Source organism: Coffea eugenioides, chromosome 2 (genome assembly GCF_003713205.1).
Source record: "Coffea eugenioides isolate CCC68of chromosome 2, Ceug_1.0, whole genome shotgun sequence".
NCBI lineage: Eukaryota > Viridiplantae > Streptophyta > Magnoliopsida > Gentianales > Rubiaceae > Coffea > Coffea eugenioides.
Window position 1 is genome coordinate 22,765,134 of NC_040036.1, and position 14,755 is coordinate 22,779,888.

Sequence of the window (14,755 nt, forward strand, 5' to 3'; positions counted from 1 at the left end):
TTGTACTCATATTTTATATAAGTATAATGCATATTAATATTAGATATAGTAATTATTATATATTATTGTATTTAAAATAATAAATATAATTATATAATTTATTAATATTATATACATGTGTATATTATAATCATATGCACATATAATATGCATTTATTAAATATACATATATATATTATAAATATATTATTACATAATATTAATATATTTATATATATATTATATAAATATAATATATATTTATATAATGTACTAATATTATAATTATAATATATTATATATATGTATATATTATAATATATAATATATATAAATATTAATTATATCATTGTATAATTATAATATGTAATTGGATTTGTTTCTTGGAATCAAACTTGGGAATCAGACAAAACCCACCAAAATACTAGGGAATGGAGAAACACCAAATTTTTAGAAATCATTCCAAGATTTCAATTCCCATTCCAGTGAACCAAACACCATTTATGGGGTTCATTCCATTCCCCGAATCCGATACCCTCTTACCAAACGCCCCCTTAGTTTCTTGAGTAAGTTGGGAACGAGGTCCACGAATGTGTGCATTGGTTATTTCTAGGTCTCTTTTTTCTTTTTTTTGCTTTACACGCCAAAGTTTAGTTAGGTCGCTTGATATCCTAAGATGTTACGATTAAATTCCGGCAAAGGCCACTCATTGGGCGTGTAGTCTATCAACTATTTATCGAAATTCAAACGCGAAAATTTCAGTTCATTCACATAGATTTTTTAAATAAATATATGTATATATTTTTCTTATTTTTTTAATTTCATATACATCACTTTACAGGAAGCACTGTAACAAAAAATTTACTTGAAAACTGCAATCCAAGCAAAGCCGATTGGAAAAGAGTTGAACCCTGGCACTAACTAAATCATGAGAAAAATGGTAAGTTTGTTTATGGTAATTCTTGAACACAGGCCGCCCGCAGCCATTAATAATACTACGTACCGCCTTCTGCACAAAAACAAATAAGCAACACGTGTGATAATGACACGTCGGTCAGAAGAATTCCTTCGCGACCTAATTTGACGTTGACGAAACATTACGACATCGTCTACTCATACTCAATGCGACGGCCATATTTTAATAGTATTAATGATTCTCTCGGTCCAATTTCTGACCAGTCCCAACTGTTCCAAAACTCAAAATTAAAAATTTTCTTCTACCGATTTTAAGAAAAGTTGCTGACGTGCAAAAATAAGGTCATGGCCTACACCATGGTCGGGTTATCCGCTTGAAAATTATCCGAATAACTGAGATGAAAAATATTTAACAAGCATCAACTGTATGATTTTTTTGTAATATACCCGAAGAGAGAATAATAGGTCACCACCACATTTTACCGCACTGTTCTATCTTTCATTCTCAAGACTCGACTTAACTAGTAAAGACGTTAACCAAATACAAGGGAATTTTTTGGACTGAGAAAAAAAAAAGTTGAATCTCTTCTTCAACTTGCGTGTGTCAATGGAAAAAGAGAGAGAGAGAGAGAACAAAGATGATTAGTTTCCTAACTTTCATTTCAAACAGTTTAAGTTTAAAATTCAAATTTTGCTCATATGTCATTCATCTAACATCATTATAGTGTCATGCGTATCAATCATCTTAATGAAAAATTGCAATAATCTTTTTAGAGTTAATCTTATATACATTTACAGTGTATATATTGTTATCATTAGATGCATGGCAACTCATCTGAATTTAAAATTCAAATTTTGCCTATGTGTCATGCATATAACCACGACAGTGTATACATTATCTATCATGATTAGATGCATTATAGTATATGAGTAAAATTTGAATTTTAAATTTATATTTAGACAATTTGTCGTGCATCTAATTAATTTATCTTCTCAAGACAAAATTAATTTATCTTCTTAAGAACTATTATGCTCCATGAGAGAGGGGGGCAATGCAATGTAAGATTACCCCGTGCGTTAAGTCACAAACAGTTTGGTTTTTGGTTGTGCATGCGTCAGTCACAGCTTGGAGTTTCACGGGGAGCGTTATTACGTAGAGGTAAAGTTATGAGCCTATTATTAATAATAAGGACAGATTCGCAGCAAGTTGCAGAATTTTGTTGACTCGATAAAAGACTGGCTCGTGGAGCCAATTAAGAATTAATGCAGGTGAAGAAAATATACTTGTAATGCAGGAAGGCATATCCCTAAGTAACTCCAAGGCCTGAATAGAAGAATCATATGGTTTTTTTTTTTTTTTGGGTATCAAGAAGTTGTACGTACCGACATATAATTGTGCAGACTAATTATTATTGATTAGTATGTCATTGTCAATAGCAGCTATCCACCTAATTGATTTTTTAGGATGCATCCATCCTTCCTTCCATCCATTCCACATAAAATGTATGCATCCATTATCCAACTAAAGTATGCAGTTTAATCGGCGACACGAGTAATTTCGTGAGTACTATGTTAATGCAGGGAGCAGTCAAAGTAAAAGTCTCTCTCACTATGTACAACGAAATGTACCCGACCGCTTTTCCATAATTAATCGAATTGAAAACGTTAATCATGACAATTAACATTATATGGTGCGCCGGTAATAGAATTTGTCATCTCCGACTTTTTCAAATAGTCTTGTATTCAAATGGTTTTTCCGGTTAATGTTTATTGAAGGGAAGAGTAGGAGCGTAGTGGTTAAGTCATAAAACCGTATGTACCAAGCAAATAAGAAGCGCTTGTGATTCTAGTTTCTGGCGGCAGTAATTTTCGGCCCATTGACCATAAAATCATACATCAACAACAACTTCCAGTTCCAAGCAAGTAACGGGCAATTCCGTGCAAGTAGACGAACGAAACCAACACCTCCAATCCAAAGCTCCAGCTGCCTCAAGCAAGTAACTCCATGCGTGCTGTGGGTTGCGATCGGTGATGCTGATATAGTAGTATATGGTCCGGAGTTAGCTTTGGATTGGTCAAAAATTTGAGGCGGCTGGAGCTTTGGATTGGAGGTGTTGGTTTCGTTCGTCAGCTTGCACGGAATTGCCAATGCCTGGCGAGATGACAACTGCGCAGCATTCAAAACATTTGTGCTTTCTTAATCTTAATAATGCCTGGCATACTCATTTATTTGAAGATCCATATACACTACTGTATTTTGGTGAAGAAGACTACTACTATAAGTCTATAACCAAGCTCCTCTTTGTTCAACACTTTGACAGACATGAACGAAAGTGACTGACGACTTATTAGTCTTACTTCTCTTTTTATTCATATTTATAGTTTGTGTGTGTCTGTCTATATATATATATTGGGCTTTAATTAATGGTTATCTGCAACAATCTGTTAAAAAAATACGGCTCAATCGGAACAAAATTCAGAGAAAAATCATCCTTACTGTAATATCAAAGGCACTGTAACAGCCCTGTAAGTTACTGTGCAAATACTGCAAGACTAACGATGGAGCAATTCTTTTCTACCTCAACATCCAAACAAGGATATATATATATATATATTCTTCAACTCTGTGACAAATATAAAAGTTGCACAAAGACTTTAGTGAGTGATGTAAAATTAACCTACATCTCAATTATTGGAAGTCTTCTTGACAATTTATGCAAGTTTTTGGCGGTAGGGAGGCCGGATGGATCAGATTCCACGGGCCGTACAATCACGTAGACCTGACCTGATTTATCATTTTTGTCCCTTTTCTCGGTCTTTCTTTTTTTCACAAATGGAAGTAGTAGTACTAGTACCAGTTAGTGCAAATTTCAAACTCGTGTGATGTAGATTTGTCCAGCTTTCTTTTTTATTTTTTTCCTGTGTTGGTCTTCGGTTGTTGTAATATCACTGTCCACTATTTAATCTCATGAATTGTAGTAGTACTTCTTTTCATTATACAATCCCTTGTCTTTGTCGGGCCGCATTTTTAGAATTAACCGGTCGACAAGACGTGAATGTTTTGCAACTGCATTATTATGCCAAAAACTCTTTCAACTCCTCCTTTCCCTTCCCCCTCCTCCCCTCTCCCCATGCCACCCCCAATTTTCATTTTAGAGTACTGATATTTTTCATTTTTTCTATTCGACTATTTCTTTAATTATTCACTCATTTTTCAATTACTTTTTGAACTTCTTGTTTTGGGTCAAAGATTTTGATAATACTACGTGATGCATTTATGAATGCAAAAAGTTCAAGACAATTGTCTCAAAGCAGAGTTGTTTAGGGAGTCTGACGAAGAAGCATCGCTTTGTTCGGATAGAACATTATTTTAAATAATAATATAATATTTTTTGTGACATGATGCATGTGAAATAAAAAGGTGATGAAGAAAATTTTTTTTAAAAAAAAGGTTACAAAATGTATTTATAATAGAAGCGAAATAATATTTGTAAATAACGACTATTTTAATGATACGAGATTCCTGGGCTGAAATGATTATAATCGTGTGGGCTTTTTATAAGCCCCGTTCCTATTAAGAAATTTGAGTCACGGTTCTGGCTCTAGATGAAGCTGCTGGGCTTTGCCTAAAGTGTTGAGGTAAGAAACGATACACAGCCCGATACGTCTTGAGACCACTTAGGAATCCCTTTATATAATCGTGTAATCGATAAACCAAGGTACAGAGCTCTAAAAATGTATCGAGTCTAATGGTGGACGAGATTAAAACAAAAAATAATCAAATAAATGAAGTGATTAATGGTGGGCTTTTTTATGTCAAACAACTAATGGCGGACTGAATGAAGGTTATAATTCTGATATCTGATCAGTGCTACAGTTTATTTCACTGGATGTATTAGTGAGGAAGCCTTGCTCTTTTAGGGCCCAACTATATCAATCAGCCCAATTTAGTTGGGTCAGCACTCAGCAGTTTGGGTGAATTGAGTTGAGTCGAGATGCGCCGTTCTAGTTCAACTTCAATTAATAAATTTACACTCGAGTTTAAATTTGAATTCAATTTTGTTTTGCAATACTCGAGTTCAATCTCGTGCTCATCGAGTCTAATCGAATTTAATTTGAGCTTAATTAGTCTAATCAAGTTTAACAGATATAAATATAAATTTAAATAAGCATACAATAGATATTTTATATAAATCAATAAAAAAAATTTAAAAAGTGTGTGCGCGAAATTCTATTGGACTTGATGAGTTCATGAACTCTTCACATATTAAATTCGAGCTCGCTTTAGCAAGCAGCTCAAGCTATTCAAATTGATCAACGTGGGGTCGAGTTTCAACTTTGATTGAGCAACCTCAATTAAGTTAGCGTAACAATTTGTTCCTTCTATTTTTTCCCCTTTGTGAGTGGCAATTGTTAAATAACGGTAGCCTAATTTTTTTTTTTTTTTTGCCCTTTTTCGAGGGAACGGTAGCCTAGTTCAAGTGGCAAATATCAAATTGATGTTTTCTTCCATGCTTTAAAGTTCAATCCTTTCTTGTTGAGTTTCCTCAATGGGTTTTTCCTGTTGTTCCACGATTTATCGGGAAAATTCAATCCAAATCCACAAGGCCAAGGCCGAATTTTGTACGACAGAGGAGCTGGGAACTAGGAACGCTAACCCAATCCTCAATTAAGCTGAAATACGCAGGGGCTTACGTTTTATTTGCTGTTTTGTTGTGTCCGATGCCAACTCAGATGGTGAAATAGCCATTTTAGACTGACTTTTTTCAGAGAGAGAGAATTTTCTACCAGGAGATGATGGCCTTTCGTTGGCACCTTCGGAAACACTCCCCTTTTAATTTTTTTTTTTATTCCCGCCCCGGTTTCTTCCCCCTCCCGACTAAACTAAACTAACTGAAGCAGCATACTATAAATTCAATGGACGAATGTTTTTCTGCTTAGAGTTAACAATAAGAAAAGTTGCAATTTTTCTTGACTTGAGCATCAAAAGAAAAGAAAAGGAAGACAAATAAATGGGTTGGAGAGGGATTCTGGGATTTGAGTATGGAATAGTGCAGGCACCATTGGGACCAGATATTTCAGGTCCAGAGCTTGTAGCTGCTGTTGCTAACGCTGGTGGACTTGGTCTCCTTAGAGCCCCTGATTGGGTAAACCCTTTTTCTTCTTCCTTTTTTTTTTTTTTTTTTTTGAATGATCAGTTTCTTGGTTCAGTTTTTTATGTCTTTAAATTTTATGTTGACATTTCTGCAGTGTACCGTTGAGCATTTGGTACCCGGTAGCTTTAGCAATTGCACGTTACTATTTCAAACTCTGGAAAGGACTACTTTCGTTTACTTTTTCTTTTATTTGCTTTTGATTTTCCTGTGATTTGCATTGCTTTCCTTACCTCCAAAAAGTTGCATTAGTGACTAGTTTTGTATTAGTCTATGGTTTTGAGCTTTAAAGTGTCTCCTAGAGTCAAATTTGATGCTAGTCTTCTCCCCGTTGAGCTCACAACTAATATGCCAGTAATTGCAATTTTGTTCCTTTTTCCAAAAATAAACTTGCATTGGCTTCAGGTTATGGCTTTCTCATCCTGATAGGATAATAAGGGTTACTGGTGCTACATTGAATGTTAGCACAAAATAAAAACTGGTAATTGTACTAATCATTGAGGCTTATGTTCATGATCCACGTTTACCCTTGTCGAATTAGTTACTACTAAGTTGTTGAAATGCCATGATGTGATTTCGTAGTCTTAATTCAACTCATTGAATAATATGGTGATTGTGAGAGGGTCTCAAGGAGTCAGATAAGAGAATGCTCCAACTTATCACTAACTGTAAGGAAGACGTGCATGCAGACTCCCGTTAAATGTTCTTTTTTCTTTTTATTTTTCGTAGGGTAATATGTAATATTTCTAAACGCGCTTGCATAACAGGAGGCACCGGATTACCTAAAAGAGCTAATAAGGAAGACCAGAACCCTGACTGACAAACCTTTTGGGGTTGGTGTTGTTCTGGCTTTTCCGCACAAGGAAAACATAAGGGCTATACTGGATGAAAAGGTAGCGGTCTTGCAGCTTTCCTGGGGTGAGTGCACAAGTGATATAGTGCTTGAGGCTCACAAAGTCGGGGTCAAGGTTGTACCACAGGTTAGTCTTGTGAGCTGATTTTGCTGTTTGAGATAAATGTCCTTTTTTGTGCTTGCAATTCCTTAATAACAGTTGAGATTGCACTAATATCATAAAGGTGGGGAGCTTTGAAGAAGCAAAGAAAGCTGCTGATGTGGGTGTGGATGCAATAATTGTCCAAGGACGGGAAGCTGGTGGACATGTTATTGGACAGGTATAGTTGTTAGTGTACTCATCAGATATATATTACTTCAGTTCAATGTAAAAATGGAGTGGTATCTTATTGAATTTGCTTCATTTTCACAAAACATTGCTTTGCTATTGCATACAAGTGCCCATAAATTTTTACATATTGTTATACTATACACCGTTGTTATGTTAAGATTGTGTTATGAATGGTTTTGTAACCTTGAAATGAAATTAACTTGACTAGAATGATATAACTTAATTTGTTCCTTCTCTGAATCTGCATTTGGGTATAAGTAATGGGTGTACCTAGATATAGGAAAAGGTTATACTCTTGTACAGGGTACTACAATTGTAGACCAACATTTAAAATTTGATAGGGAATCTGTAAACTATGTGTTCTGCAGTTTGCTAGTTGCCTAAACATTTCAGGCTTCCAAAACCTTCCATTTTTTAAGAGCATCTTTACATTGCAAGTGACTGACTTGTATAACTTGTAATTTAATTTTTGAGGGCATTTCTTGAGACACTTCATTTATACTTTGAAATTGAAGTTCCAAGGTATAGTTGAATCCTAGCTCCACATCTGTGAATTATTTATGCCATGGTTCTTAAGGCATCTGTTAGTTAAACATCCTCTGACCATGAGCAGTTTCTCTCTCCGTATTCTCTCAGAGTTCTGAAATTGACCCGCATTGGAAAATTTGCAGGGTGCCTTAATTTCTTTGTTGCCAAGGGTAGTTGAGCTTGTTCAGGGTTGTGATATACCAATTATTGCTGCCGGTGGAATAGTGGATGAACGTGGTTATGTAGCTTCCCTGGCCCTTGGAGCTAGGGGGATTGCAATGGGCACTAGGTATGTGACTTCTTTGGTTGTTAGTTTTCTTTATACCCGCTTTTATTTGATGAAAGCACAGTATCTGGTTAATCTTCGGACGGAGTAACAGGGATTCAGTCTGCTTTTATAAAAGTTTCCACTGTATAATCTCTGTTCTTGGTGCAATCGCTAGAAACCATTGCATTCTGCAATGAACATTCTAATCATTGGCAAAGTTCTTACCATTCAATGCTTATCCACTTTTTCTAAACAACTTTTGGATTTTGTGTCCTACAAACTCTCGATTAGCTTGATATTCTCTGGTTAGAGGTTTTGGAATAAAAAAAACGAGAAGTAAACTGTACTGTTATATATACATTTTATGTTATCAAACTAAAATGTCTGTTGTGGAATTGGAGCTATTTGGTCAATTATTTTGTACCATGATTGTACCTGGATTTAGTGGCATCTAACATCAATATGTTTCACAAGTGGGTACCAACCAAATGCTACACAAGTAAAGATATGCGCCAGAGTATATGTCAGCCAGCTAGAAATATATGGTTCAAACATATTTATGCCTAAGTAATTCACCAATATGTGTCCAATTTCTTTGATATTTGATAAGATTGGTCTTGCATTGCCATTTTCCTAATTCCATTAGACCATCTTTGATAGTGCATCATAACGATGCTTGGTGTAATGAACGGTGGCTAACTCATTTTTCCTAGATTTCTTGCTACGGATGAAAGCTATGCTCACCCAGCATATAAGCAGAAGTTGATCAAATTTGATGAAACAGAGTACACAGATATATTTGGCCGTGCAAGGTGGCCTGGAGCGCCTCAACGTGTTCTGAGGACTCCATTCTTAGTGGAATGGAGAACTCTTCCCAGTGATGAGAATGAGACTAATCAACCTACCATTGGTCATTCCACCATACATGGAATGGTAAATACTTTTCACTACTTGCCTTTCTTAATCATTTGGATGTTCCTCCTTGAAGTTTTCCTCTAATGTGTTGTAACTGTGATTGAAATTAGAAGATAATCTTAATGAGGAGCTCATTTATTCAGTCACAGATGCAGTCATATAACTAACGAATTATCTTATTTGTATCAATAACTCTTTTTTTTTTGTTCTGTGAACAGTTAATTGAGTGATGTAGGTTTGTCTTAGCAGACAACCAAATGATGCTGACTATGCACGTGTATTATTGCTTCATTAGGTAAAGTGCTTGAGGTTGTGGTTGGGCTAAATTAAATTTGCCTGACACAGTTAAATTTGTGGTTGTGCAGGAAAAAGAGATTCGTCGATTCGCTGGCACAGTTCCAAACCTGACAACAAGTGGTGATGTTGAAAGCATGGCCATGTATGCGGGTGAGGGAATTGGCCTAATTAAAGATATCTTACCAGCTGGGGAAGTCATTAGGAGGATTGTTGAAGGGGCTAAGCATCTGATCAATCAACAATTTGCCTGTGACATGCAGGCTTAGGCATCAGTTGAATCGATACAACTAGTTAATGGTTGTAGTAGTATACAAGATTGCAAGTTTTATGCCGGAGAAATAAATCACTGAGAGAAGGAAAGAGAAATTATGTGTGTTTAACCAGTCAAGTTACTATGTGCTGTATTGTAGGAAAGAACAAAATATTGTATCATCTTCTTTAGTAGGCAAGAAATAATTTTATCTTGTGTTTACCTCCTTCTTGGTAAGCATGTGCTTCAGGGTTTACGATTTCAGATGTGCAACGCAGTTGATCTCAGTACAAGCCCATCCTGGTCGAGTAAGCACTCTACAACTTAATAATATTTGTTCCAATGCTCATTCTACAAGAGTATATGGTAGAAATGTGGTGGTAGCAGCATGACAGTCAATTGACAAAATAAGATTCAATCAAATTTTGAAGGAGAAAATTTGCCAATCTCGTGTACGTCGGTCTTTCCTGTCAACCTTGTGCTGTGATGGAAGCTATTCCGTCAGTAGCTAGTAATGGGATTTAATAATGTGGTTAACGTCGCCATGTTTCTTTTAACATCATCGTCACCATTGTCATCAATTTTAGCCAGTACTTACCAAATTGAATGAGTCGATCTCGAACTGTTTTTTAAACGTGAACTACTAATCGCGCAAGTTTAAGTTAACTCGATAAATGTTTGAGTATAGTTTGATTATCAGGCGCTCGAGCTCCTCGACTCGGTTCAATGAATGACTTGTAGTCAAGGGCAAAAGTCTTGTTTCCTTTCTTAAACAAGCAAAAGTCTTATGATGCAACAGACATTTTCGCTCTTCCTTTGTTGACCGGATGAAATACAAATACTTAAAAAAATTCTTATAGCATTACAATATTGAAAATCACATATACCTATACAACCTGGATTTGTAGTTCCACAATGTGAGAGTTTAGATGACCAAAAAAGGCGTCTAAAAGAAATGGAGGTTGGATATATATGCCTTACCAATTCAAAGTTCAAGCTTCTTCTAACCCGGTACAGAAATGAATGAAATGCAATAAACAAGACAGATTTGCCAGGGAATGACTGCGAAAATAGTAAGTTCCAATACTTGCTACAAATTTCTGAATTGAGACTCGCACGCCAGGAAAGAAAGTGCAAAACTCCCAATGTCACCAGTTGAGGATGCTCACCTCGGCCACCCAGCATGTCCGAGGTGAACTCGCCTCGTTCCTCATCGGGGCTCATCCGTGTCTTGAGCATAACCCCTGAACTCGGCCAGATCCCTAGTCTACCGTGTAGGTGACCTCGGCACCTCCACCTCAGCTGCACGCTGATGATGTCAAGGCATCTGACATCACCCGGGACCAGTGCTTTATCTGAAAAGCACTGGAGGAACTTAATGGCGCCTGCACAATACTCTCCGTCATCATACTCAGAAGGCTACAGTGTCAGGGTCAGGCCTCCTGACAGGGGACAGAGCCGTAATGCCAGAGAGTGGGTCCCACTGGCATGAGCCTTCCGTCCTGTCCTCTACTCTACTATAAATACCCCACACACACTCCCAACAAGTAAGCACACTGTTCATTTTGCCTATATTCTACTATATTTCTCGTTCTCATACTAACTTGATCGTCGGAGTGATCCAAGGGGAGAAGCCCCGCCACTCACTTCAGCCAAGTAGGTTCACTTCGGACACAAGAATTCACCTCACCACATTAACAAGAGAGCTGATTTCGGTTGGACTGATTACCCGTCAAAAATCACCTCTTCAATTGGCGCCGTCTGTGGGAAACGAGACTAATATTACAAAAATGAGATCCACGCGCTCCAGAAGCGGAAGAGTTCCCTCAAACGGGGCTGGGTAGACCTCGGGAGCCCAGCAAGATCGCATATCTGAAGAATAAGGATCCCAAAGGACCCAGCCCAACAACGAAGACGCCATCGCCAAGATGACCGAGTTTGTCACGGACAACCCCAACATCTTTGAGGAGCTAGGAAGGTATCTCAAGAGGCAGGGGAAAGAAAAGCCGAATCTTCCAAAAGGAGATCGGCGAAGTCCCCTGAAGTACCTTCAGGAGAGGACTCTGACGAGGGGCGTCTTTCTCGGAGTACCTCCAGGCGCGCCTCATCCAAGGCAACCTCCAAGATTGCCTCCATATCCCGAGCGTTTTCTCGGGGACTGCTAGGAAAACGAGCCGAGAACCCACCTCGGCGCCCCGGGGGCCTATCTTCTGACTACATGAGGGCTCCGCCCTTTACTGATGACATCAATGGGGAGATGGTGCCCCCGAATTTCAAGCTCCCAAACTTGCACACCTATGACGGCCGAGGTGACCCCGAGGATCACCTCCGCGCCTTCATCTCCGCCTTCCGACTCTACTGCCTCCCTGACGCTGTGATTTGTCGGGTTTTTCCCATTTTCTTACATGGGACTGCCCGAAAGTGGTTCTGGAGTTTGGAACCGGGGAGCATTTCCTCCATGGACGAGCTGATAGACTGGTTCATCCACCGCTTTGTGTCGTCTCGACCAATCACAAAGACTTCAGCTTACCTCTTAAACTTGCAACAGGGTCAGGGCGAGTCACTTCGCTCGTATGCTCAAAGGTTCAACGAGGAGAATGTGCAAATACCTGATCAGAACGAGCAGGTAACTATCGCCGCCTTCACCAACGGGTTAGTGGCGGGGATCTTCAACACCGAAATCCATCGGGAGTACCCCCGTACACTTCGGAAACTCTGGGAAAGAGTGGACCAAGGAATCCGGAGTGAGGATGTAAATCGCATGAAGCGAGAAGCCCAAGCATCTCGTACGGGGCAAGATCCCCGGCGGAGGAAAGACACCGGCCGAGGTGAACCAGGCCCAAGTGGCACTTCAAACCAACTCCGAGACCGCCGGAGTGTCTTCGACCGGATCGTGAAAGGCAGATCGTCCACCTCGGACGCCGAGCTGACCCCGCTTAATTCTAGTCGGTCTCACGTTTTGGCGGTGATGAGGCAGAACCACCTCGGCCGAAATTCACCTGAGATTCCCGGAAGAAGAGATAAGAGGAATTCCAACCTCTACTGTGCCTACCACCGAGATGTGGGGCACGAGACCGAAGACTGCAACGACTTGAAGCGAGAAATTGAAAACCTGATCCGACAAGGATACCTGAAGCAGTTCGTCCGCAAAGATGGGGGCTTCAACCGAAGTGCCTCCCACCGGGAGAGCCGAGGTCCTCGCCGAGAAGACAGGCGGGACACTAAGCTTCAATGCCGAGGTCCCGAGGACCAAAAGAGGGATCAGAGGCCCCCACGCGACGGATCACCAGGCTACGGCCCAAATATTGTCGGGGTGATCAACACCATCTCAGGTGGCCCAACGGGAGGAGACAGCCAGAACTCTCGAAAGCGGACCTACCGCCAAGCCGGTATGGAGGTGGCCGAGCCGAGCTCTAGGCTATCCGAGGTGATAACCTATGGTCCCCATGACCTTGTCCCCACCGCCTCCAGCAATCACGAGACCCTTGTGATTGAGGTCCTTACCAATAATTATATAGTCAAGAAGGTCTATGTCGATCCCGGAAGCTCGGTAGACGTCCTGTACTACCGAACTTTCGAGAGTTTGAAGCTGACCCGGGAGCAACTCACTCCGGTCAGAACTCCCCTCGTCGGCTTCGGGGGACACGTCCTCCACCCGGAGGGTATGTTGACCTTGATGGTGACTATCGGGCGCCATCCCTACTGCCGAACTGTACCTGTCAGTTTTGCGGTGGTCAAAGCAGACTCTCCCTACAACATGCTGATAGGCCGGCCCACGCTCAACGCCTTGAGAGCCGTATACTCCACCTACCACCTGAGTTTTAAATTTCCGACACCTGCGGGGGTGGCCGAGGTAAGCAGCGACGTGGGCGCCGCCCGGGAATGCTACCTCGCCACCATTCAAGCAGCAGTCACACCCCGACCCTCGCCGAGGTCAGAAGAAAAGAGGCCAGCGGTCCTCTCCATAGACTGCATCGACCCTCAGAAGGCAGGAGAACCCAACAGGCTTGAGCCCGGGGATGAGGTGGAACAAGTGGTCTTGGATGAAACGAAACCTGACCAAATAGTCCAAGTAGGGGCCGGACTCCCCTCACCCCTGAAAGAAGAAATGATCTCCCTGATCAAGGACCACCGAGACGTCTTCGCGTGGTCCGCAGATGAAGTGGTCGGAGTGCCATCCGAGCTCATGATTCACCAACTCAACGTCAACTCACAGGCCAGACCTGTGCGGCAGAAACGAAAGCACTTCGACCCCGAACATAGCAAGGCCATATCGGATGAGGTCGACAAGCTCTTGCCGGCCAAGATGATCCATGAGGTCCAATATCCCACCTGATTGTCCAATCCAGTCATGGTCAAAAAGGACACCGGTGGATGGAGAATGTGTGTGGATTTCACCGATCTCAACAAGGCCTGCCCCAAAGACTGCTACCCTCTCCCAAGGATAGACACCCTCGTCGACTCGGCGATGGGTTACGAGATCCTTTGCTTCCTAGATGCCTTCAAAGGGTATTATCAAATAGGAATGAGTGAAGAGAATCAAGAGAAGACGACGTTCTACACCGACCAGGGTGTTTATTGTTATACTACCATGCCGTTCGGCCTAAAGAACGCCGGAGCGACCTACCAAAGGCTGATCAACCGACTCTTCAAAAATCAGATCGGCCGCAATGTGGAGGCCTATGTGGACGACATTCTCGTCAAAAGTCTCGCCACCTCAGCCTTTCTGTCGGATGTAAGGGAGGTCTTCGGTAACCTACGCGACTCAAGGATGAACCTCAATCCCAAGAATTGCGTATTCGGCGTCATCTCGGGAAAATTCTTGGGGAATCGAGGCCAACCCCGACAAGGTCAAGGCCATTCGGGACATGTTCCCACCTCGGAACCTCCCAGTCCGCTCAGAAAGCTCTGCCCTTCTTTAAGGTGTTGAAAAAGACTGATCAGTTCGCCTGGACTGAGGAGTGTCAGTCTGCCTTCGACCAGTTAAAGCAGTACTTGCACCACCTACCCACTCTTGCCTCACCTCGGCCAGAAGAGAGGCTGTACCTCTACCTCTCCGCGGCCGATGAGGCTGTCAGTGCTGTGCTCATCCGAGATGAGGGCACCCAAGTGCCGGTCTACTATGTCAGCCGAGCTCTCCGCGGGCCGGAAACCCGATACACTCAAGTGGAAAAACTTGTGCTGAGACTAGTCCACGCAGCTCGGCGGTTGAAGCCCTACTTCTTAGCTCATCCCATCTCCGTCAGGACCGGCCAGCCCATCCGGC

The 14,755-nt window shown here is 41.0% G+C and overlaps 2 protein-coding genes across 5 annotated transcripts; both read left to right on the forward strand.

Annotated features, from left to right (window-relative positions):
* Window positions 1-5,394: 5,394 nt before the first annotated feature.
* Window positions 5,395-9,748, forward strand: LOC113763605 (NADH:quinone reductase-like). Of its 4 annotated transcripts, XR_003467373.1 has the most exons (7): window positions 5,395-6,041; window positions 6,815-7,027; window positions 7,125-7,220; window positions 7,903-8,048; window positions 8,741-8,960; window positions 9,161-9,237; window positions 9,308-9,398. XR_003467373.1 is itself a non-coding variant. In XM_027307463.1 (6 exons), the coding sequence occupies exons 1-6, from the start codon at window positions 5,907-5,909 to the stop codon at window positions 9,170-9,172; spliced, it is 822 nt and encodes a 273-aa protein (XP_027163264.1). In that variant the 5' UTR covers window positions 5,395-5,906; the 3' UTR covers window positions 9,173-9,238. The 4 variants fall into 4 exon arrangements, 3 of the variants coding, with proteins under 3 accessions (XP_027163264.1, XP_027163263.1, XP_027163262.1); XM_027307463.1 differs by lacking the exon at window positions 9,308-9,398 and having other exon boundaries at window positions 9,161-9,238; XM_027307462.1 differs by lacking the exon at window positions 9,161-9,237 and having other exon boundaries at window positions 5,400-6,041; window positions 6,815-7,029; window positions 7,133-7,220; window positions 9,308-9,748.
* A 1,959-nt stretch (window positions 9,749-11,707) lies between these two features.
* Window positions 11,708-13,825, forward strand: LOC113759265. Its single transcript, XM_027301831.1, has one exon. The coding sequence runs from the start codon at window positions 11,708-11,710 to the stop codon at window positions 13,823-13,825; it is 2,118 nt and encodes a 705-aa protein (XP_027157632.1).
* The last annotated feature ends 930 nt before the right edge of the window (window positions 13,826-14,755 follow it).

Bases quoted from the DNA above. Each gene is read 5' to 3' on its own strand.
- LOC113763605 (XM_027307461.1), top strand. From the start codon at position 5,907: ATGGGTTGGAGAGGGATTCTGGGATTTGAGTATGGAATAGTGCAGGCA. The intron at 6,042-6,814 runs GTAAACCCTTTT...CTTGCATAACAG, and splicing joins TCCTTAGAGCCCCTGATTGG to GAGGCACCGGATTACCTAAA. The intron at 8,961-9,307 runs GTAAATACTTTT...GTGGTTGTGCAG, and splicing joins ATTCCACCATACATGGAATG to GAAAAAGAGATTCGTCGATT.
- LOC113759265 (XM_027301831.1), top strand. From the start codon at position 11,708: ATGAGGGCTCCGCCCTTTACTGATGACATCAATGGGGAGATGGTGCCC.